This window comes from Physeter macrocephalus, chromosome 18 (genome assembly GCF_002837175.3).
Source record: "Physeter macrocephalus isolate SW-GA chromosome 18, ASM283717v5, whole genome shotgun sequence".
In the NCBI taxonomy this organism is placed as follows: domain Eukaryota; kingdom Metazoa; phylum Chordata; class Mammalia; order Artiodactyla; family Physeteridae; genus Physeter; species Physeter macrocephalus.
In genome coordinates this window covers 57644842-57671158 of record NC_041231.1, presented here as the reverse complement: position 1 = coordinate 57671158, position 26317 = coordinate 57644842, and the positions used below count along the sequence as shown (strand labels likewise).

Here is a 26317-nt window from a genome sequence, read left to right as displayed (position 1 = left end):
TGGGATGCAGCAAAAGCAGTTCTAAGAGGGAAGTTTATAGCTATACAAGCCTACCTCAAGAAACAAGAAAAATCTCAAATAAACAATCTAACCTTACACCTAAAGGAACTAGAGAAAGAGGAACAAACGAAACCCAAAGTGAGAAGAAGGAAAGAAATCATCAACATCAGAGCAGAAATAAATGAAACAGAAACAAAGAAAACAATAGCAAAGATCAATAAAACTAAAAGCTGGTTCTTTGAGAAGATAAACAAAATTGATAAACCATTAGCCAGACTCATCAAGAAAAAGAGGGAGCAGGCTCAAATCAGTAGAATTAGAAATGAAAAAGGAGAAGTAACAACTGACACTGCAGAAATATAAAGAATCATGTGAGATTACTACACGCAGCTGTATGCCAATATAATGGATAACGTGGAAGAAATGCAAAAATTCTTAGAAAAGCATAATCTTATAAGACTGAACCAGGAAGAAATAGAAAATATGAACAGACCAATCACAAGTAATGAAATTGAAACTGTGATTTAAAATCTTCCAACAAACCAAAGTCCAGAACCAGATGGCTTCACAGATGAATTCTATCAAATATTCAGAGAAGAGTTAACACCCATCCTTCTCAAACTCTTCCAAAAAATTGCAGAGGAAGGAACACTCCCAAACTCATCTGTGAGGCCACCATCACCCTGATACCAAAATCAGACAAATATATTACAAAAAAAGAAAATTACAGACCAATATCACTGATGAATATAGATGCAAAAATCCTCAACAAAATACTAGCAAAGCGAATCCAACAATACATTAAAAGGATCATACACCATGATCAAGTGGGATTAATCCCAGGGATGCAAGAATTCTTCAATATATGCAAATCAATCAATGTGATACACCATATTAACAAATTGAATAAAAAACACATGATCATCTAATTAGATGCAGAAAAAGCTTTTGACAAAGTTCAACACCCATTTATGATAAAAACTCTCCAGAAAGTGGGCATAGAGGGTACCCACCTCAACATAATAAAGGTCATATACGACAAACCCACAGCAAACATCATTCTCAATGGTGAAAAACTGAAAGCGTTTCCTCTAAGATCACGAACAAGACAAAGATGTCCACTCTCACCACTATCTTCAATATAGTTTTGGAAGTCCTAGCCACGGAAATCAGAAAAGAAAAAGAAATAAAAGGAATACAAATTGGAAAAGAAGAAGTAAAACTGTCATTGTTTCAAGATGACATGATACTATACATAGAGAATACTAAAGATGCCACCAGAAAACTACTAGAGCTAATCAATGAATTTGGTAAAGTAGCCGGATACAAAATTAATGCACAGAAATCTCTTGCATTCCTATACACTAATGATGAAAAATCTGAAAGAGAAATTAAGGAAACACTCCCATTTACCATAGCAAGAAAAAGAATAAAATACCTAGGAATAAACCTACCTAGGGAGACAAACGACCTGTATGCAGAAAACTATAAGACACTGAGAAAAGAAATTAGAGATGATACCAACAGATGGAGAGATATACCATGTTCTTGGATTGGAAGAATCAATATTGTGAAAATGACTATACTACCCAAAGCAATCTACAGATTCAATGCAATCCCTATCAAATTACCAGTGGCATTTTTTACAGAACTAGAACAAAAAATCTTAAAATCTGTATGGAAACACAAAAGGTTCCAAATAGCCAAAGCAATCTTGAGGAAAAAAACGCAGCTGGAGGAATCAGACTCCCTGACTTCAGACTATACTACAAAGCTACAGTAATCTAGACAATATTGTACTGGTACAGAAACAGAAATATAGATCAATGGAACAGGATAGAAAGCCTAGAGATAAACCCACGCACCTATGGTCAGGTAATCTATGACAAAGGAGGCAAGGATATACAATGGAGAAAGACAGTCTCTTCTATAAGTGGTGCTGGGAAAACTGGACAGCTACATGTAAAAGAATGAAACTAGAACACTCCTTAACACCATACACAAAAATAAACTCAAAATGGATTAAACACCTAAATGTAAGGCCAGACACTATAAAACTCTTAGAGGAAAACATAGGAAGAACACTCTTTGACATAAATCACAGCAAGGTCTTTTTTGACCCATCTCCTAGAGTAATGGAAATAAAAACAAAAATAACCAATTGGGACCTAAGGAAACGTAAAAGCTTTTGCACAGCAAAGGAAACTTGAAACAAAACGAAAATGCAACCTTCAGAATGGGAGAAAATATTTGAAAATGAATCAACAGATAAAGGATTAATCTCCAAAATATATAAACAGCTCAAGCAGCTCAATACTAAAAAAACAAACAACCCAGTCAAAAAATGGGAAGAAAACCTAAATAGACATCTCTTCAAAGAAGACATACAGATGGCCAAGAGGCACATGAAAAGCTGCTCAACATCACTAATTATTAGATAATGTAAATCAAAACTACAATGAGGTATCACCTCACACCGGTTAGAATGGCATCATCAGAAAATCTACAAACAACAAATGCTAGAGAGGGTGTGGAGAAAAGGGAATCCTCTTGCACTGTTGGTGGGAATGTAAATTGATACAGCCACTATGGAGAACATTATGCAGGTTCCTTAAAAAACTAAAAATAGAACTACTATATGACCCAGCAATCCCACTACTGGGCATATACCCTGAGAAAACCATAATTCAAAAAGACACATGCACCCCAATGTTCACTGCGACACTATTTACAATAGCCAGGTCATGGAAGCAACTTAAATTCCCATCGACAAACAAATGGATAAAGAAGATGTGGTACAAATATACAATGGAATATTATTCAGCCATAAAAAGGAATGAAATTGGGTCACTTGTAGAGACGTGGATGGACCTAGAGACTGTCATACAGAGTGAAGTAAGTCAGAAAGAGAAAAACAAATATTGTATATTAACACATATATGTGGAACCTAGAAAAATGGTACAGATGAACCGGTTTGCAAGGCAGAAATAGAGACACAGATGTAGAGAATAAACGTATGGACACAAATGGGGGAAGGTGGGGTGTGGTGGTGGTGGTGTGATGAATTGGGAGATTGGGATTGACATGTATACACTGATGTGTATAAGACAGATAACTAATATTGAACATGGGAAAAATAAAGAAATGTTTAAAAAAAATTAAAAAACAGAATGGAGTACTTTATAATTCAAGTCAATTCCATAAACATTTATCATGAGACTACAATAGTCTTTACAGATCTACACAATTTATACTTGGTTTTCTAATTTATGATTAATTTGGTTTCTCTAGAATAGAATGTACTGGCCTTCAAATTGTTTAATCATCTAATGTGAATAAATCTTTTTGTGAATAAATAAAGTCACTATGGTTGATTAGAATGTAGAAAAAAACAGAGTTATTATCTGTCACTAGATTCTAAGAATTTGCGTCTTTGTATCAACGAAGATTTTTTTCCAGGTGCCATTTATGTCAGTTATCAATTTATTGCCTCTCAGCTCCAAATCCACCCTTTCTTTATGTTCTCCAATAATGGAGGTGGACTCTATAAATATTTCTCCTTGCCATCTGGTCCAATCGGAGTCTTTATCACCAGAGGGTGCTGGAGGGACACGGAGAAGGAAGAGGTGTCTCCTCCTGGTCACGTGCACTCATCTCATGGGGCTCCTGCAGTAGGTGGGGCTCTTTTCAGCAGTTTTGATGACCAGCAGCAAAAGTGGCCCCTGTCAGCTTCCCCCAACACCACACCCTGTGGCGGCTTCACAGCAGCCTGGTCACAGGAGGATGCCCATAAATGGTTTTTCCTTGCACACTCTCCTCTGGGGATTTCACAGGGAGGGCTGCCAGCGAGCCACCTTGCCTTGGATGGCTTGAGTGAGTTATAAAATATGGCAGTGCCCTGATATCAGCATCCTCCAGCACTCCAGGGGCTGGACTCTTAGAGACCCCACCTGTGTGACATCTTGGGGGACTTCCCTGTCATCTTGTGAGCCACACTGCACCCTCTCCAATCAAGTCTGGATCTCAGCCCTGGGTGGGGGTGGCCTCTTGCTCAGTGCTCCATCTCAGTTCTAGGAGTGATGTCTGTTCTTTACAGTATCTGCTATTTCTGTATTTTTTAGGGTCTCTTTCTCTCCTGCGAGGCAATCTCCCATGACTCCAATCCCCTGTTAATAATTCTTTTTTTTAAAATATGGAACTCTTCACAAATCTGCATGTCATCCTTGCACAGGGAGCATCCTAATCTTTTCTAATATATGTGCTGCTAAAGCAAGCACGATAATTCCTTACATTGCACTTTCCCACTTCAGATTACTGTGCAGTTTTTGTCTTTTTATTGGACCCTAATACATCATTAAATAAGCCATTCTTTTTCATTTGCATGGCAACATTATGAATCATTTTGTAACAGTTTCTATCTGCTACCAGATCTGCTCTATATATTATAAGTTAGGACCTAGTCCTTTTGAACCACCTTTTATATTTTCTTCCTTCAATAAGTTTCAGTTTAGATATTTTGGAAGTGACAAATCTGTGATACCTTGGCCCAGTCTCTTTTAGAATGGTGTGGCTCTAGTGCTATGATATTTGAGAACTGGTGAAGCCTTTCTGACATTTCATTTCATTGGAGGAAATTTGATGCTCCATTTGGTGGAATACCTTTACTATGGGCATTCCCCAAATTATTAAAACTTGGAAAAAACATCCCTTGAATATCCACAAGGAACATATTTGAGTTTTCCTGTCTCTTTGCCTCTGTAGCTTTTATTTTATATAGACTTTCTTCAAGTAGCTTCAAAGCAGTAAAGTGTATTTTCAGAGTAGAACCATTCACATGCCACTTAATTCCCGACATATATAAAAGTCTGGCCTCTTGGGCGTCTTAGGACCACATTTAGTCCATATTGTCTAACACCACAACATTGAGAAGGGAATCCAAGTGTCTAGACCAGATGGATGATAGAGAAGGGCACAAAAAACCTGTAGCAGTAAAAGCATTGTCATCATCTTTAAAAATTCATGGAGAGGTAGAGAAGTGTCACTAAAGAAAAGATGGGTTCATTCTATCCTGATTTTCAAAGAGAAAGAAAGGAGATATATTCCAAGAAATAAAGCCAGTGCTTTGATGTCAATTCCAGCAAGGATTATTGAGAAAATAATATGAGACCCTTGGGGGAAAAAAAGTCAGTGGTCACCAAGATATAGTAGCTTGTATTCTCTAAAACTGAGCTTTGTCAAAAGAAATTCATCTCTGTTGCTGAAATATCATTAGATCACAATGATGATGATGATTAATAATAATAATAAAAACTAGCAGTATGCTTTTTAATAAGTATAAATGTAGAATATAGCACATAGACTGAAATGATCAATCATGCAAATATAGAATGGAGAAGGGGGTCATGATGGATTTTACTTGACTTCAAGCTCACAAGTTTTAAGTAACTGATTAGACTACTGAAAAATTCCGAAGGCAGCACTTAGTAGCACAAAAAGACTGGGTTTTGGAGTCACATGGATGCAGTTTGAATCTCAACTTCACCAGGTCTTTGCTTGGACAAGTGTCAAACTCTCTAAGCTTCAGCTTCCTAATCTATAAAATGGAGATTATTTTGTCTACCCCACAGAGTTGGTTTGATGAGTAAAAAGATTATTTCCAACATTTACCACCACATCTGGCACACAGAAGGCACTCTACTAGTGCAGTGACTAGTCCCTGGAACTATATTGGTAGAAAGATGTGCTTTTCAAGTGGATAAACAGTCCCACTTGAAAATCTTCACTGGGTGAGACACATCACTGTGTTAATTTCTGCCTACATATTAGAAGGGGAACATAAAAAAGTTACAGCATGTCCAAAGAAGGGCAACTGAAATGTTCAATTTCATATGATTTAAACACAGAATATAACTCAAATTTTTTACATGTTCTAGATATTGGACCAGGCATTGGGATGAGAAACATGACTTACATTTTATGCTTATCTCCAGGAACTCAGAGAACAGTAATAAAGCTAGGTACAGGCAATCAAGCTGCAATGGTATGGGCATTTTCAAAGAAGAAATTTCTCATAATCCAAGAAATATTCCTGGCAAAGTGAATAGTACACAGGTAGAAGTTGGTGTATTCAGGGTGATGGCAAGTACTTGGAATGACTAGATGGCAAGGTGTGCTGAAGAGGGTTTAGGCTGGAAACAGAGATCGGCATCCTTTCACAAAGGGCTTCCTCACTGGCCATGCTGGGGAGTCGGGGCTTGAATCCAGAGGCAACTGGAGAGTTTCAGTCTAGGCGACAGATTTCATTTTATTAGAAAGCCCACAGGGTGGCTGCAGCGTGGAGATGGGATAAAGGGGTCTAAGACTGGAAGCAGCGGATGAGTTGGGAGACAGCACCAACCTGAGTGCTAAGAGGAGCCTGAACTAAGGTGGGGCTTTAGGAGTAGAGAAGGGAAATAGGTGAAGACAACATCGAGACTTTGGTTTAGATAAATCATAGTTCTAAGGAAAAAGAAGAAGATGGATCATAGTTCTAATGGAAAAGAGTTCCAAAAATTCATCTGGAAAATGTATTTATCAAAATTTTGGTAAAGAAAATGGCTACACTTCAGCTTTAGAAATGATGAATTTGAGGTGACTGTGGGAGTCTGGAAAATTCCAGGACATACCTATATTCAAAGGACTGAAGCTGAAGAGACAAGTCAGGGATGGAGACATTATTGAGACTATCGATGACAAAGCTCTAGACATGGATAAAACATTTCAGGGAGAGTATGTGGACACAGGAAAGGGCCAAGACAAAAGAATGGAGAGCATTTAAGCAGTCCCCAGATGAAGAGACCTTCACACGGAGACTGAGAAGAGAAAGTCACATGGAAAGGAGAAAAACTGGGAGAGAAAGTTAAAGGAACCAAGACAGGAAAGAAGTGGATAATGGTGCAAAATGTTGCAGGAGTCCAAGAAGAAGATTAAAGGATGTGCATTGAATTTAGCAAATAGAAGGTTGTTATGATCTAATAAATCTATATAAAAACTATATTTAAAAAACTGTAAGTTGCAATGTGCTTGATACATATCAAATCCTAATAGTAGGATTCAGTAAGTATTAGAATATGAATATTTAGAGCTCCCTGGAAGAGGAATAAACTGTGAATTCTCTTACACAGGAAGTGTCCTGGCAGAAGTTGACTTCCTGTTACAAGAACTATCAAGAGAGGTTTCCTGCACTGAGCAGGAAGTTGACTAGATGTCCTTGAAGATCCTTTGTAACTCAGAAAGTCTATGAAACCTAAATAACTCTTTCTAAGGCAGAAATCAGGAAGAGAAAAACAAAAAGTTGAATAATTAGGACTCTCCCAAGAGATCAAAATAAACATGTGAATGACAGTATATACGGCTAAGAAAACATCTATTAGATCTTAGATCCAACATGGAAAAATAAAGATAGGATTTTCAGGAGCCTATGAATAATGCAGAATTCCTTTGAAATGATAAGTTTCAATCATCTTCAATAAGATATGCATTACTTTTGTTCTTTTCAGGGAAAGATATTCAAGTACTAGATACTCTGTGTGGTTGTGTTCATTTACTGTTTGTAATGTTCCACTTAACATTCTCACTGCCATCTGCTTCACAGTGAAATATATGTATCTATCATTATAGACTTTGTTTTTTCCTAAATTGAAAACCTTGCAGTTTTACAGACCTGGGCTCTCATCAAACCTGTGTATCTCTTCTCTTAAGTATGCATTAGGGTTATATTTAATCAGTGCAAGGAAGGCATTTGTTAACAAAAAGAGGCTAATCAATTTGACATTTATATGTGAAATTCAAGGTGTAAATTTACTTCATTTCTCTAAATGGATACAGAGAAAAGAGGCAAATGCAGATCACATACAAAATCTCTTATAAGTAGGAATTCTGGAGGACCATTGAAGGAGCCACCTTCCCTGCTTTGGGGCCGTCTGGCTCGCACAGATAAAATATCCAGGGCAGAAGGCTGCCTAACGCTTAAAATCCACCTTAACTTTCATTACAAGGATGTGAATGTTTGCATTTCCCTAAAGATGATGGTAAGAGGTTCCTCCCTCAATTTTTAAGCCTTTAGGAAGGTATATAAATAACTTTTAAATCAGTTCATCATTTTTCTCGTCACTTTTCCTCTCAGCTCTATCAAAAGACTGTGCAGTTCTAAAAAAAAAAATGACACAGTTCTGAGGTGTACAGCACTTTTCTTAAGACCTATAGCTCCCACAGCCAGAGAAATAAAAAAGGCAATTCAAACTTGAGAAAACAAAGAGGTAATTCAACCTCAAGAAAATAAAAAAGGTGATTCAAACTCAAATTCAATCCAGTCAGATAGCTCTTGTTTCATCCTTACATGGTAAGTACGCATCTCTAGAAAATACAGACATTTTCTTCTGTAGTTATAATGCCACTGTCATGTCTAACAGAATCAGTGATAACTCCTACCAGTTCATATTGGAAATTCCCCAACTGTTTCAAAATTTACTTTTTACAATTGGCTCCCTCAAACTAGGGTTCTAACAGGTACATATGTTGCCTTTGGTTGTTCTGCCTCTTAGGTTTCTTTGACCCCGGAAGTGATCAACACCACACTCTCCTTTATTTTTCCTCATGCCACTGACCTGTTGAAGAAACCAGGTCAGCTGTACTGTGGAAGGTTCCACATTCTAAACTGGTCTTCTTGCTTTTTAGTGGTGTTACCAGAAAGTCATTTAAATATGGACTCTTCTGCTCTTTCTGCAAGTTCCTTTACATTCCTAGTTTTCAGGGAGTCTGGATTCTTAGAACCTTCTGATCAGATGCCCCCTTTGCAGACAGTGGGAGAATCCACAGCCAGGAGTCTCCGGAGCAGTGTTTCCCGAAGTCATCTGAGGACCATCATCACATTTCACCCAAGTTACTGCAACAGTCTCCCACCTTGTCTCGCTTATTCTTTTCTTGTCCTCCCCTCACCACCACTTCCTCCCTCTCTTCTCATGACATCCAGCACCATCTTTCAAAATGGAAATCAGACTCCTCTCTGCTGAAAACTTCTCCAAAGATTACTCTTGGAATAAAAGCCAAAGGTCTTTACCATGACCCGCCTGGCTCCAGCAGATCTGGTCTCTGCCAACCTCTCCACACTATCACCGACTATCTCTCCCCCTTGCTTAATGCACCTTCTTTTGGCTCCTCAAACACACAGAACTTTTTTCAGCTTCAAGCCTTGGCAGTTGTTTGTTGATTCTATCTAGAATGCCTTTCCCTCAAACATCTGCGCGGCATGCTTCTTACCATCATTCAGCAGGTCTCAGCACAGAGGCAACCCCAGAGGGCCCTACCTGCATCCCAACCAAACAGGCCACCACCACCCACACCCCCCATTTCAGCATTTTACCCTATTTATTTCCATTATAGTACTTCCCACATCTGGAACTGTCTAATGAGTTATTTGTAATTACTTATTATCTTTCATGAATCTGTTTTATTGTTTTCTTAAGACTTCCCCCAACTTGATGTTTCCCATGTAATAATTTGCTTGTTTATTGCCTGTCACTTTCCCTTTGAATGTAAGCACCATGAGAGTGGGGAACTTCCCTGTCTTATATCTCCAGCACGTAACAATTGCTCAGTAAATCTTGCCAAATAAATGAATACCAAAAACTAGCCAGATTGCTTATATACAGGATAGATTCCTAGGCTGCAGTCTCTAAGTGATTTTTATTATGTTAAAAATTGCTATAAAGTATATGCTATAAGAAGAGCTAAGCAAACCTCACACTTTATATTTCTTAAAAATCAGAATTAAATAATATTCTTCATATTTTCTAACCATATATTTTAGAAAAAAACCCAATAATCTCTCTTTGTAACCACCATATTTCTTATATATAGCAAACAATCCAACAACAAAATGACTTATATTTCCATTGCTCGAAAGCTAATATGCTCTCATTATTTTATAAAAAGAGAAAACTATATGCATTATTGTACATTCACTTAATTGATTTTTCACAGAAGCACCACTATAGCACAGTTGAATGTTTGCAGTACAATCATTATGCAATTTATATATCAAGAGACAGGTCATAATTTATTCAGTGTTATCCTTGGTAATTATTATTGAGCACTGTAATTTTCAATACTTAAGGCAAGTGTGTTCTCTCAATCCAACAAAGGAAAAATACTCACTAATAGAGTAAATTAACATAATGGACTCTATGAATTAAGCTAATGACTTGTTTCTAAGTCTGCAACACAAAAACCAATGAAATATAATAGATTAGAAAATTACCACCTTCATCACTGTTGACTGACAAAATCACAAGCACAATTCTGTAATCACTTACTTCCATCAGTAATTTGAATCCTTCTCTTTTCTTGATTTCTTCTACTAGGTACCTAAAAAAAAGGCAAAATAATATTTATAATCTGCAATCTAAAAATTCCATGAACATGGCTGACATACAATAAAACTATAATTTCTGATGCAGAGACAAGGCTTAGAAATAAGTAAGGGTACATGTACAGGCACAGGTCTGTATTTAGACGGATACACCTGAGTCTACTGCAATCCACTGGGGCCTGAGTAAAAAGGTACATCTCTTTGATGAGATGATGTCTATCTTACATGTTAGCATCAAACTTCAACCCAAGTGTGAAAGCCACACAAAGTAGATTGGATATATATCTCATTCATATTCTAGATGGGGATTTAGCATAGGTACTTAAATTATCTAGCTGGCTTGGTGGTAAAAGTTTTTGGTGTTTAGTCTTGCTTGTGTGTTCTTCCCAAGGCCAGGCCAGAGGGAAGAAAGACTGATCACTGGTATTATGGTAAAAGTAAGTGGGTTGTAGCCATTGATAGAATGTCTATGAAGTTATCTTGAATGTCAGGGAAAAAAGAATTATCATGCCATAAGCAAAGGGCACAGCTACATGAGATATGGAATGTGATGGAGAAAAGACTAAAATGACATTGAGAATGTAGAGTAAATTAACACTGACTCTGCCCCACTGGGCTTGGTTATTGTCTAAATAAAAAGATAAACCTTCTGAACAATTGGCTTTGAAAACTAGTGATTTGTTCATGAGCTTTGAAAAGTTCATAACAATTGACCCAGTATTTCAAATTTGGGGGTCAAATGTAAGGAAATGATCGGAGGTGCTGACAAAAATTACTTTCCAGGGTATTTTGTAATTTTATATGTTATAGCCAAAAAGAAAGGAAGGAAGGAAGGAAGCAGGCAAGCACTGGCTTTGAAAATCCTGTTCGGTCATATGGAATTATGGTACCATCATATGGAATTGATTGTGTAACTAAATTACATATATTCAATTAATATTTAAGGGCAACAAAGAAATGCTCCTCTTTGGACCTCAATTCCCTTACCTGTAAAACTGGAATAACACATTCTGATTTTCCAATCTCAAAAGGATGTTGTAAAAAACTTAAATAAAATCATATGTAAAAAATTGTATAGAATATAAACTGTGGAAATGGGGGATTATTATTACTATGTTTATTGACTAAAGGACATTCTAGAATGTGGATATGGAATACACCAGTTAATAGGATGAAATTCTTTTTTCCCGAACAATTTTTTTAGCTTTTTGCATAAGGTTAAGTATCGGTGCTTAGCATACAGATTATATCATCTTTAAATTATAAAATATCTTAAAAAATCCTATCGATATTAACTGGATAATACGAATCTTTTATTTTGAGGAATAATGTTGTGACACCACACACGTGCCTGCGCGTGCACACACACACACACGCACACACACACATGCACACACACACACACACACACAGATTCACAAAGTATTTGATGTTCTTTCTACATACTCCTTTCCCTGAATCTTTTTTCAGGAGATGTCATGTCGCTGTAGTTTTACACCGTTAGCACACTGCCTAACTTTCGATAAAAGCAATTCCAATGGTCAATAAACATTAGAAAAGATGCTCAAGATCACTGGTAACCAAAGAAGTGCAAATTAAAATAACAATACTAAACCTGTTGCCCACAGGACACTGGAAACAAATTTAAAGAGGGACAACATCCAGTGCTAGTGAATGTGATAGAAAGCTGCTATAAACCTTTCAAAATTAATAATACTCATAGCTTCTGATCCAGCAAACCACTTATGAGATGCTGGTCTACCAGGAAAACCTCATCAACACTAACACAGATAGATAGAAAGAGAGAGAGAGAGAGAGAGAGAGATGTATACACAAATGTTGCTGCATCTAAATCTACATGTGCATGTGTATGTGTGTGTATTCCATACGGACTAATTGGAAAAAAGATTAATATCCAGAAATTGGCAAAGGGTAAAATAAAATGTATTATAGCAACACAGGTACTACGATGCAGCTATTAAAGAGAATGGATTATATCCACTTCAATTAAACCACTGGGATGCTCATGATATATTAGTAAGAGATGAAAGCAAGGGACTGAGAAATGTAGATAATATGATTCTGCTTTTTAAGAAAATATAAAAAAAAGAAAAAGCATAAGTGATCCCTCTCCACATGTATATATGAGCATGGAATGAAGTATGGAAGACCACATCCTAAAGACATCCTTGATGTCTACCTGAGGAAGCGAGAAACAGGATGCAGTGGGGAGGTAGAGACTATTTACTCTCTTTTTATATCTCTGCAAAGCTTCATAGGTGTGGTTACTCATAATTTTTGAAAAGGAAATTAATAAAAGAAAAAAATACAAATCACAAAATAGATAGACATATACAATCTTTATCTATACAAGGAAAGCTTCATGAACCCTATTTTTTCTTACCTTTTCAGGCACAAATATAACGGCAATCTGCTAACTCAGTGCCATGATTCCATTCTGAGGGGGCCTGCACTAATCTTGGATACCCCCAGGCTATGAAATCCAGGGAATGACTCTAGAAGATTCTAGTTGTGCAGTTGATCAACTTTGTGATTCTAGGCAAACTCCTCAGACTCCCTGAGCCCTCCTCAGTTTCCTCATGCACGTAATGGAGATGTGGAACTAGATTTGTAAAATCCTTCCCCAAAAGATTAAGACTGTTAAGATGAAACTTCGACACACTGCCTATACTCTCAGTTTAAAATATCTGTCAAACTGGCTAACACTGCTCCTGGGATAAAGGCATCCTAAGGCAGAGCTGAATCATTTCAGTTAAAACTCTGCTCTTTACTAACCATGTGGATCTGGGCTCTGTGCCTGATCAATGGCCCCATGCAGTCACTCTCAGAACCTGTAAAACCCAGTGTAACAAACACTCCCAACTGAACTGAGGGTGGAGGTGATTTGGATAAAGAGTTATAACAATAATAAAAGGTTTACACCGAGTTCCCAAACTATGTTCCTTGGTATACCGTGTTAATAGGTTTCCCACATGAAAGGGTTCCATTCAAATAAATTTGAGCAATGCTAGGCATATCCATTAGATTGCTTTTGCTTAAAATTAGAAGTGTACTTGGCTTAATTCGTGAGAACATTTATTGAGCTGGTTGGAAAGCTCAGTAATGTCACCAAGAACCAGGCATTTTCTATTATTTCAGCCTGCCATGTTCAGAGTGTTAGTGAATTCACTTGTGTTCACAAGATGGCAGCCACAGCTCCACACATCACATCTATATGTGACAGTGTCCCAGGAAGAAAGAGAGGAGGCTGGAGCAAAATGCATTTTCTCTTAATTTCTATTTAGGTAAGAATATTTTCCTCAGAAGCCTTCATAGACTTCTTCCTGTATCTTTTTTTTTAATTAATTAATTTATTTATTTATTTTGCGGTACACGGGCCCCCCACTGCTGTGGCCTCTCCCGTTGAGGAGCACAGGCTCTGGAAGCGCAGGCTCAGCGGCTATGGCTCACGGGCCCAGCCACTCTGAGGCATGTGGGATCTTCCCGGACCGGGGCACGAACCTATGTCCCCTGCATCGGCAGGCGTAGTCTCAACCACTGCGCCACCAGGGAAGCCCCCTGTATCTTATTGACTGAACCTAAGTCATATATCCACCCCTAAGCTAATGACTGGCAAAGGGGATAGGCTTAGGTCAATGTTCCCAGCTGGAATATTGCTATCTATATAAAATTGAGGTTCTGTTGGCAAGGAAAAAGGAAGAATGGTTTTTGGATGAACAGTCAACAGTGCCTGCCTACTGGCTAAAGTTTAAAATGTTTCTACGTTACAAGCCCCTCAGAGCCTTTAATGTGCTAATGAACACTTTGAACCTCCAAGAGAGGACCAATGTATTGGTTAGCATTGTCAAAACATATTTGACCGTGGAAACATTTCTTGGAAGAACATCTATTAAGATCTTCTGGAAGTCTATTATCCCATGGAGCGTAGGTTCAGAAATGCTAGCATAAAGTTCCTCTTCTATAGGGTACCTACCCTCTTCTTAAATAAATGCTTAAATGAAATGAGTTTTGGGGTAGGGGATCCAAATAAGGTTTAGGTCACTTCTGCCTACATTCATAGGATGATTTATTCCTCACAACTTTTCAGTATCTGGAAACAGCCTAAAGATAAAATACATTAAAAAAAAACCCACCTCTATTCTTATCTTATACAAGCCAGAAAAAAAAAGATATACATTGAGTTTTTTGATAAAACTCAGGAACCATAAAACACTTCTACCAAAAGGCATCCAAGTAAATGGGTTCAAAAAGGAACAATAGCGTCATAAAATTCACAGTCCTTCCCACTAAGCTTAGCAAGAAGAGAGGAGAAAAAAATACACATTAGTAAGTTTTCACCAATCCTACTGGGTAAAAAACTCATTTTATTACGATCCTGGCATAGTTTTGAAATGTACATTAATGAAATCTTGCTCTGAAACATTTCCCTCCTTAGTTCCATGAGTCCATTTAACAGTTGTGCATTTCACTTGCCCTTTTGCAGGACATACATTCCTTTCCAGAAATAGACTTTCCAGTCCGGTTCTCAATTCACCAGCCACTTGGAGTCTCCCTGGAGCACTCTGGACCAAGTGCCTCTCCCAGTCTCATCTCATTTGAAATTTCTTCTGATGCAATGGAACCTCCCAGAACTCCTGGGATTTTTTTCCATATGCTTTCTGTATGCTCTGCATATATGAGAACATATTGCATGGCATGTGTGATTCATCACAGACACCTACATGTTACATTTTACAGCACTGTGATGTTTTTAAAATCACAAATATAAAGAAAAAAATGAAAACGTTGGCCCTTCCATAGTCTTCTAGACTCTCTCCCTCTCCTCACCTAGAGAAATACACTAGCACAAAATTGCATTGCCTTGTGTTACTGCTTACCTTTTCCATACTGGTACCAATAAATCCCTCAGTGTTCATGCAAGTCAGTGAAATGAATTCCATCTGAGAGATTACAGAGATTGTGTGTCAGAGGAATAGATAAATGATACACTGGAGACCTAGCAACATAGCAGAATGGGAGTTCCTGACCTGTTTGTTGTTCTTGAAAAGACTTACGCACATGACTCTTCTAGATTTGCTTTAAAAATTACCCCTTAGTGAATATCCATTTAACTTGAGTGTTGTAACAAAGGCCTACAAGGTGCCCTCAGCAACCAGTAGCCCTGGGTATTGTAACACATTTTCGACTTTTCTAACTAGATATCAGAGATCACAATCACCTTGTGCCTGAAATGGTGGTTTTAATAAACCTCAGCCTTCTGGGTTTCAATTATGCTTAATAATCACATGCTGCTTTAGGTTCCCAATGACACTGGTTTTCCAACAACCAAAGGAGAAAGCAAGTTTTTTGTCACTAATATTTCTTGAGAGAAATGTTATCTCATCCATTGGAATGACAAGGGTCAAATGGAAATTAGGGAAAGCCTTAGAGATCTTCTAGGAACTAATTAGTTCCTTCTTGCTGGATTTCTGACAACTCATAAAATAGGAATCATTGTCCTCTTGAAAAGGTCTGCTCTTGCTTTCCCAAGGAAGAGGGAACATCTGATCAGGGTGATGGCTGTCCATTGGTCCATCAAAATCTGGTCTTAAGGTCAATATACAAAATCTTAAGGTCAATATACAAATTTTAAAACTAAGTTCCATTCAGATTCAGGAACATGGAAATGTTGTTTCTATGGAATCAGTGCAATCCTTACTGCAATATGCCAGGGGAAAAGACTTGCACAGCCTTCTCTGTGTTGAAGAGACCTGACCTAGGTAGGGCCTGTGGGAATGGACATCTTGTCTACCTCAGGCTGCTGATGACAGATGTGTACTGCAGATAGTAACACAATTGTCATCTGCAGCTTTACTTTGCTAGAGTTGTTATCTACTGGAGGAAATCATACTTCTTGGAAACAAAACAGTGTTGGTCTGACCTAGAAATTAAGCCAAATAGTCTTTTGACAGTGGATGAGAATCATTTTTATTAGGTAAACTCTAAAACAAGTGGCTGCAGGTCAGTAGGCTTGATGAGAAATGGTATTTTAACTCCCACCAGCCAGTGGTTTGAACCGATTATGCTGGCTCATATAATCAATGGTAGTATAGAGTTAGTTTGTACTGGCTAGTGAGAGCCAATTGCTAAATAATCAGAAGTTTACCAGCTGTGACTGTTGGTAGCATGCAATTTTCCACAGTGGGAATATTTACACCACGGAAATTGGCAGACATTACAAATTGGGGCCTTTTTCCCCTCCTGAGAAACAGTTTACCAGTGCACAACTGCACGTAGGCTCCAACTAATAGAACAGACCTCAGAATTCAGAAAATGTTTCTTCTTTCCTAAAAAGCAGAACCACATTCAATTTGAAAAGACATAAAATCATGAAAATAAAGCACTTGTGTTGCTATTGTGAAATAATTCTTAATCCCAGAGAAACGTTCTCCAAGTTTATAATTTCACATTCATTCCAAGTGACATGCCTAAAAGGACTCTTCCTTGGCACCTGTCACTGGGGATGGGGGAAGAGGATGGCTTTTGCCCACCCCAGGAATGGACTGTTGGATATCAAGAATGTGGAAAGTTAAGGTAAGAAAACCATTATGACTAACAGCATGACAGAAAAGGGATTATTTTAAATATAGGTCACAGAGTCTGCAGTGATGCTCGCTGAAATGTTAATTCAATTCAATTCAACCTGACAAACATTTACAAACAATGTGCTGTTGAACTGAACTGAAATGTTTACATTTATCCTCCTGTGATATTTCTCTGCAAAATTAGGAAGTAACCTTGGACTATAAATTAAATTCCACCCTGAGATGAATGTTAACTTTGTAATAAATACGATCATCAAATATTTACATCTAGCCTTGTTTTAAGACACCTGTCATAGAATTACTTAGCAGCTTTGATAAAATAATGCAGAGTCTAGCATACTTAAATAGTATGAGAAAAATACAAACAAGGGAACAGAGCTTTCTGAACTTTTAGTTTAATGGGCAACTATGGATATTTGTGGTAGACAGTTTCATGTTTTCACCACTGTGTAGTTATCTCCCCACTTCTGACGAAGGCACTTTATCCCTGCTTCTAACAGAGGTACACTCCTCACCCAGTGTCAGTATATTCTATATACGTAGGAGGAGTCGACAGTCTTCCCAGTGCCAAGGGAGAGCATGTGACTCAATATCACATTTCCCTGGCAACAGTGATTGATTCAGATATGGACATCTGCCTCATTCAGAAGGAATTAAAACTTTCCCTGGGATTGTTGAGAAAGGAGCACTCTTTCCTTTTGACCTTGAAGTTGAACCTGGGAGGCTATAGATCTGACCCTCCTGGCAGCTACCTTCCTACAGAGGAATAAACTGAATATGGAGGAGAGCAGACCTGATTGATGGACAGAGATTAAGGCCTGGTGATCTTGTTTAAGCCCCTAGAATAAGCCATTCCATAGTCATCACTACACTGGTTTATTAGTAACATGAGCAAATAAATTACCTTTCTTTGTTTATAATGCCTTGAATGAAGGTTTCTGTTGCTTACCAACAGACACAGTATTTACAGATTTTTCAAACTACTTTTTAAACCAAAATCACCAGAATTGCTGACTTCTAATAGTCTTCTGAAAGTGCCAAAGCCGTCTTTTTCCCTGTCCTTATATCTAAGCCCTTCGCCATGTAACCTTGCAGTTCTTTCTGCCTCTTGACATTGAGTTTGGCCATCTGACATTGAATTAGGCCATGTGATCTCCTTTGGTCACTGGAATGCTAACAGACATGATGCAATCGGGAGCTTAAAGTATGCTTGCCTTCTTGGGCTTCTGTTACCACCATCACAAAACCAGGCTCTGGCTGGCCCGTTGGTCCAAGGAAGTTGCAAGACATGCAGGCAGGAGACCCAGACCCTCCTCCTACCCCCACAGCCGCCTCAGGATGAGATGAAGCCACTCCAGCCAACTTGCAGACCTCTTAGAATAAACGATTGCTGCTTTAAGATACTGGGTTTTTAGACAGTCCTCAGTGATGCTCAGAGCATCACTGTCACACAGAGAGGCGCATAGAGCACCCATACCGCTTCCGTATAGAGAGAGGAAATTGTTTAAATCTCTAAGGAGACACTGCAGGTTTTTGCAATTGAAATATGAACAGGTAGTAAAGAAGGAGAGATTATGCAAACCGGAGATCACAAACTCTGATGCTTCTAGTGGCCAAGCAAGTAAGAAATAATAACTTATAAAACTCATATAGCATGTGGCATATGCCAGGCACCATCCTGGGTGTTTTACAAATATCAATTCATTTAATTCTACTAACAGTTGTTTGAGTTTGAAGCTGTTGTTACTTCCATCTTACTGGTATACCATGGAGGTAAAGAAAGTTTTAGCAACTTGTCCAAGTCACAAAGCTTGTCAATGGTGGACCTCACTTTTGAGTCCCAGCTATTAGCATTCTGTGCCACAGTAAAATAGGCTCAACAAAAACCAGGGGGCGTGGAGGGCACTGTGGGTCTCCAGAGTCAGGCATCACCATGTTCAGTGCCTTGTCATCAGGTGGGACTGAGAGCACTCTGATCTTTTGAGAGAAACCACAAATCTAGATTTCTGACGGTCTCTCTATTTAAAAATATTTGGAATGTTTAAATGTTTGATTTTTAAAAAACACAATCCAGGTTAACCCAATGGAGCTCAGGCCCAACAAATCACATTTAAAACTGCATTTGGCCATGGCCTGCCATCCACACACACTGGTCCAAGCTTACCAGCAGAGTCCTGCTCTGGTGGCAAGCACCCAGCACCTGTATCTCAAGAGCTTTTGTAGTGTCGTTGAAAGTGGTTTCAAAAGCTTTGTCTTTACGTTACAAGAAGGCAGCAACGACGGTGCTTCCACATCACCTTTATCTGTATGTCTTTCCACCAGCCCCACATTCTCACAGATCATCTTTTCGGGTCCTTGAAGTCACCAGGATCTCTCCCACACCCAGAGATTTGGAACTGGTGCTCCCTCCTCCTGAATCAATCTTCTCCCCTTTCTTCATTGGGTCTTAGTTGAATGCCACTTCCTCCAGGAAACCTCTGCTAACATCCCTCAAGAACATACCAGGGAACCCTCCCGAGTGCTTCTGGAGCACCGTGTACCTCCCTTTACCAAAAACTAGGTGCACCTGTATTTTATCTGCTTTGTCACTTGGAGGTATCTCTCACTAGGTTGGGATGCTGGAGGGCAGAGGGTAGAACTGCTTTGTTGGCAATTCCTAACACATACTAGGTACTGAGAAAATGGTTATTAGATGAAAGAAGGAATACATATATGGAAGAACATCTTTCTATTAGACACCCATGGACACACACACATACACATACACACACACACAGAGCAAGTACCTAGATAAAGCAAGAGCACGATTAACTTTTTCCTCAAGGCCTAATGTGCCCAGAGCCTTCCAGGTCATCCAGAACTTGAATGCGTCTGGTCTTCTGCTACATTGGATAGACTTGTCTCCCGTGTCATAGCTGACATCATAGAATTTATCCTGTTGGAAGAGGTAAGATGCCTTGGCAGAGTAGCATTTCTTAAGAAGGTCCTTTCGGGAAAAAAAAAAAAAAGGAAGAAAGACAAACTGTAAGAATGTCCATTTCAGAATGCAGTTGATTTCAAAAGCACATGCCCACCAACAAAACCTGTATAATATTCTATCACTTTGTGCCCAAAGTATTTGGTCTCGCTCTGTGACTGCCCTACATCAGGAACATCAGGTGTGTATTAACTTTGAGATACAGATGACCCGTTGTGTTTTCAAAAAAACCAAAAACCCCTCAGAGCTGAAAATGCTAAGTCCATCTTCACAGTTGTATTGATAAGTACTAAGAAGCTGTGAAATGATCATATCATCATCTATATAACATATGACATCAAGATGGGCCAATTTCTCAAGATGAAAAAAAATTGTCTATAACTCACTCAAGGCTCTGTATTAAAAAAAAAATACCCAACATATTGTACATACTTTATACAATTTCATAGGCAAAAAACTAGGCTTTTAAATCCAAATCCATTTTTCAATTCATATCCATATTGAAAAGGCCAGAATTGACAGTAACCCAGAGATTAAAAAAAAAAACCTGAGGAAAGAGCTTATGCAAGAGTCAAACAAGAGCCAACACGTTTTAACCACCACTAAACAGCACCTACAATTCCACAGAATTGGGGGAGGGGGGGCTGGTCTCACACTGGTTTTATTTGCAACCAAATTCAATTTGCATTTACTGACTGGTTACTTCTCTCTATGATTTACCCTGGGTGACAATTTACCCTGTTTATTACCATTCTAGTGTCTTTACTTTGACCTCAAATTATTAGAGTTTAAGCCCTATTTCCTTCAATGTCATGTGGGATCTAAGAAATCCCAGGTATCCTAGCCCATCCTTCACAGCCCCACAATCCCCTGAGCATCTTCACTCCTAGAGAATACCCATTAGAACCTTCTGCTTCCCTAGCATAACCAAACTGCTCAACCTGCTCAACGCCCCTTAATCACTAGATCATGCCCCATTTGTATCTCTGTTCACACAGTTTGCTTCTCTTTGTCTCTGTTTTAATGTATTTGACACACTTGAAAGAATAAATGCAGCATATTTATAAGTTGTGAAGTTTACTAACGCTGAATACAGTTGCCTCTCTTTCTCTAGGTCTGCCTTTCCTTTGGGTCCCATCTCAAGTTCTGCTTCCCCTCCAGCTTCTTTATCTGCCCATCCCGTTGGACTCCCTTCTTCTTTTCACATTTGACTGCACTTGTTGCCTTTGCTCCTGTGCTGCCCCTACTAAGTGAGCAGCCCCACATATTTTCTCCTCGTGAGGCCAAGCAGCTTTTTGAGAGCAGGAATCATTTCCTGTCCATGTCCACATCCACAGAACTTAACACCATTGGGCACAAAGACCCTCACTAAGCAGTTAGGGTGAGGACACCACCCCCCATATTCTGTACTTCTCTCACATCCCCCTGACGTTTAGTATGAACAAAATAAACACAGATACAAGAACTTCTCATTTGGTGCATCTTCCAACAATGCAGAACCATCAGTGCTGTACAGGAAGCTACGGAGAAACTCCCCATGAGTCGTGGAAGTCCTAGAAAATGACCCCTCCTGAAGAATGTATTACATGCCTCATTTGAGTGATCAACATGTACTTAAAGAATAAGGAGAAAATCTCAAGGTATCACATTCCAAACAAAAGCACACATTTGTTGTCTTAATAACAATACTGTCTTGCGTGGACACTAATCTGGGTATTATATGCTCCAATACCAGAAAGTATGATTCTATACTATGTAAAAAATGATACACCAACTATAGTCAAGAACTCCAAAATCTGGCTCATCCAGTATCCAAAAGTAAACTGATTTTAAAATAATAAAGGAATACAAGTAAGCCTTCAGCCTGGCTCTGATGGGTAATATTGGTAGACACACAGGAAGAGGAGATTGCCCCGACCTGATCATTAAGGTAGAAAAAGCCTTTATTCTTTAATCTTTACTATAATTCTATCATCAATCTCCCATCTCTGATCACAGCTGCCACCACTGCATCTCCCTACCCTCAAAGGTCAGGAAATTTGGTTACTGTTTCCATAACAACTATAGCCTGACCATATATTATAACATTAAAAGACCACTGCAGTTTAAGGACAAAGCACGTGCGTGCGTGCACACACACACACACACACCACACACTTGTACTTGCATCATGATTATACATTTACTTTCATCAACCATGAAAGATTCAAAAATTCCCAAAGCAGATGAACTTTGGACATGTCTTGGGCAAGTTTCAGTGCCTTCTGCTATAGTGACTGAAAGGGAGAGGAAGCCCATCCATTAGAGGAAGACAAATGGCATCATCACAGACAAATGGAGAAGCGAAGAGCCCAGAAAGCATATCGCAGAATGAGTGATTACCCTGTAGTCATGACACTGTTGATCTCGCTGCACTGAAAAATCCTCCTGTCTTGGGAAGATTTCATAAAGAACAACTAAAAATATTTCGATATTTACTTTATCAAAATAAATGAAAACTTTCCTCCCAAAGTCCCTGCTTTGCATTTTAGTTTCTATCTTTGTATTAAAATGGATGTGCTGTCTTCAGTTTTAAGATAGACATCAACTAAGAGAAGATGTTCAGATCTCCAGAGAAAACATTTTAGAATAAGTATGGTAAAAGTTAACATTTTTGAAAACATTTAATTAGTCACTGCTGTGCTGTCAAAGAGAAGGACCATGTTCATCTTGCTCATCTTTATATTCTTAATCCTAGCAGGACAGTAAATACTAGTTATCCGAATTCTAGAAACAAGTATTCAATGAGAATGCCAATTGCTCCATATTGTGATAGCGTCTCAAACAGTTCTCAGGAATTAGGAGACATTGGGTTAGGATACACACAGTGACAAGTGAAAGAAATGCAATCAAAGTAACTTAAGCAAAAAGGAGAATTTTTATAGGCGCATATATTTCACAATCCAGTCATATATAACCTTCAGGCACAGTTGGATCTAGAATTAAATCTACAATCTGTCTTTTTCCTCTTGTTCTGTTTTCTTCTGTATTGGCCTCATTCCTAAAGCAGAAGGCTGGGAGGAAGCCTTGGAACTGTGTCTTCCAGTAGGACCTGTGAGCCCAGGGGGAGGCTCTGTTTAGAGAGTGATGAGAAACGTAAAAGAGGTAGCCTCGGTTGGTGATGCTACCCAAGCCGAGAGACCACTGGCCTCCCAGCCTCAATCTCTTCTGAAGCCAGTGGGCAAGGGAGCCCAGGAAATGTGGCTCCCAGCAGTCAGGTCCCTTGCAGAGCAAAGCTGAGGAAAACTGGAGAATGAATTATACAGTAAAGAGAAATGACAAATGACAAGCACACTACATGAGTGCAGAAGCCACAACACTCCTTTTCACCAAGCATGTAACAATCATGACCAGAGCTAACATTTATGGAGTCCTTACTGTGTGTCAGGCACTGTGCGTGGATGAACTCATAAATCTCATAACAACCCAATGAGGTAGTTCTATTATTTTTCAATGCCATTGCACATGTGTGGAAACTGCACCCCGGCGAGGTTCAGTTAATGACGTAAGATCATGTAGCTACTGAGTGGCAGAGCTGGGTTTCAAACCGAGGCTGCTAGGATTCAGGGCGTGAACTCTTTATCCATTATACTCTACTCTCTCTGCACTGGAGCTTAAATATTTGTGGAGGAGAGGGACCTGTAAAAGCTCATGAAGAGTTCTTGAACATGGCACCAGAGAATATACCACAACAGAGGTCAAAGCGACTCACATCCTGTTTCAGATTCTTACTTTGTTCCTGTAAATATGACTTCTAGTCTTACTAGTGTAATATCTTCTCTGTAAAGCATTTTGAGATTTTTTTCTAAATACTTGTGACTGGTGATACTTAATTTATCACCAAAAACACATCCAAGGAGTCAGTGACTACTCTCAGTCCTCACTTCTTGCAATCATGTTTTTCAGCTTAACAAAATCTCCTAAAAACTCTTCCCGTATGGCTTTTCACATAATCTGTCCCATATCACCATATTTACATGCAAGAAATTGCCTAAATGCCTTAGGAAATGGGTATATGAATCATCTTTGTACTAATTAAGTCATTCCAAAATTAGGTATTGAGGACTTTTATAACAAGCACTATGATGCCAGGAGCTTAGATATATAACCCCATGGAGGTACAACACATCTAGGCTCATACTTGTTGATCGAATGTGCAAAACTAAATTTAGACTGTGAATAGCAGGAAGGCTTGGTTGCAATCTAGAATACAAAAGTGAATTTTAAAAATGATTATAGCTTCTGATGTTGTCTTTATTTATTTATTGAGGAAACATTTTAAGAGCCTGAATATACGCCCAAAGCTGTGCTAGGCACTGGGGCTGTAGTGGTAAATGAGAACGTCACTATTCTTAAGAACTTTAATGTGGAAATGGGAATGGAAAAACAGTCAGTTACAGTACAGAGCAAGATCAGGGGAAAGAGCAAGGACTAAGGAGCAAGAAGGAAGGTCATCTTTCATTAACTTAGAGGCATTAGAGGCATTAGCACACACCACTCCCATATTTTCTTCTGAAATGTAAATCTTCCTTAAATTCACCCAAACTACGGGTTAGAATGAGTGGATTCGGAAAGGAGGAGGCTGAACTAAAAGACATTTTTAAGAAATGCAACTTAATACTTTTAAGCAGTGATGGTACCTACAGGAGAGGGTAAAGTCAGGCTCAGTGTCTCAAAGAATGTGTAAGGGCTTCTATAAATAGGCAAGAAACATTTGATAGTGCAGAGAACACTTGGCAATACCTCTGCGTGCCCTACACACATTTAAAAATAGTTCTATCAGGCTTCTCTCTTAGGACAGATGGAGATTTTCTGATCTTCCCCAGGCAACTATCAACATACCTTCTCTGTTAAAGATTATTTAAAACAGTGTTTTTCAGTCTTTGACTACAACCCACAGTAAGAAATTATTTTTCAATAGTGACAGCATCCACTCTAAAATAAATGAAACTGAAACAAAAGTTTCTTGATAGAGTATCCATCATTTCTACATGAAATGCATACTGATATTTTCTATTCCATTTTATTCTCACTGTTCATTAAAAGGGAAAATAAAACCCTGATGTGACTTACAGTTGACTATATAACTCAAGACCAATTAGTATGGTGGTTCTTAACCCAAGTTAATATTAGAATTATCTGAAGAATTTTTTGAAAAATACCAGTGCAGGGTCCTTACTCCAGATCAAAAAATCAGAATCTTTGATGTGGGGTAAGGGCAATGCTATTTATTTAAAAAGCTTCCCAGGTGACCCCATTGTGCAGCCATGACTGCAAAGCACTGCTCTGATGGGTCTTGACCTTATGTTGAAAAATCCTGATCTAGAAGTTTTGGTCGGCATTACATTCACATTGAATCTAGAAAACTCTCAAGTGTTGAGTTTTCACCAGAGCATATAAACCAGGGTGATTATCTGCCTTCTTTTTGTGCTGTGAGTGCCAATCATCAAAGTTTTATTTGTGTGTGAATACAGGTGAAGAATGACTTTAGTCCATGCAACTAAATAAAGAGCATACAGGTTCGATATGAATAATGCTGGAGTCTTCATCAGGGGCGAAAATGCTCTGAGCTATGAAACATATGTGCAAGGATTTGGTGTGGATGTGATGTGAAAAAAAAACCCACAGCCTTAATCTATGACACTTTTCGATTTGCTAGGTGTTTGTGATGGGGGACAAAGATTCACTTGTTTTTGGAAGCTTAATCATATCAACATGGATACGAGTAAACCTCGCTCACTCAACTGAGATCTTGCATTACTCCCATCTCTGAGTTTCTACAATTCTACCTGATACATATCTATTGTCACCCTTCTTGTTGCAAAAGGGAGTTAAGGCAGCTTACAAAAAATACGATATGGTGGGATTAGAAGAGAAAAGGAGGAAGGGGAGGCAAGACAGCAGGGAAGGTAGGAGGAGGAAGGAGGGGGGAGGAGGAGGAGGAGGAGGAGGAGGAGGAGGAGGGGAGGACACGGGGTCCATTCCGACAGAAGAGGTGATGTGGAAACACAATGAAATGTGGAATGACATCTGTGCACAAAAGGCACGCCAGAAGGAGAATGAAAGGGGACAGATATTTGCCAAGGGCTCAGCACACCCGGTCCCACAGGCACAGCAAAAGCGTCCAGGCGTCACTTGCTGCTTCTGAGCGCTGAGTCTTGACTGTGAACTGTCAACTACATCATGCTGTCCCATCGCCTCACTCATCATTCCTCTGTAATTTGAGGATAATGACATCGTGTTGCATCCCACCTCTAGGGGATGGATATTCATGGCACAATGTTTAA

General features: G+C 38.8%; 1 protein-coding gene and 1 pseudogene across 4 annotated transcripts in view; both read right to left on the bottom strand.

Moving 5' to 3' along the window:
• GADL1 (glutamate decarboxylase like 1) overlaps window positions 1-26317 on the bottom strand; it is a 203070-nt gene that overhangs the window by 91760 nt on the left and 84993 nt on the right. For all 4 annotated transcript variants that reach the window (XR_003677018.1, XM_007118799.4, XM_028479734.1 and 1 more), the window contains exons 12-13: window positions 19801-20000; window positions 10354-10405 (exon numbers count right to left, since the gene is read on the bottom strand). Coding sequence is in view for 3 of the 4 variants with exons in the window: in XM_007118799.4 (XP_007118861.2) it covers window positions 10354-10405; window positions 19801-20000 (252 nt within the window). In the remaining variant the exon portion in view is untranslated. The remainder of the gene's footprint in view (window positions 1-10353; window positions 10406-19800; window positions 20001-26317) is intronic.
• Window positions 4188-4278, bottom strand: LOC112062345 (uncharacterized; annotated as a pseudogene).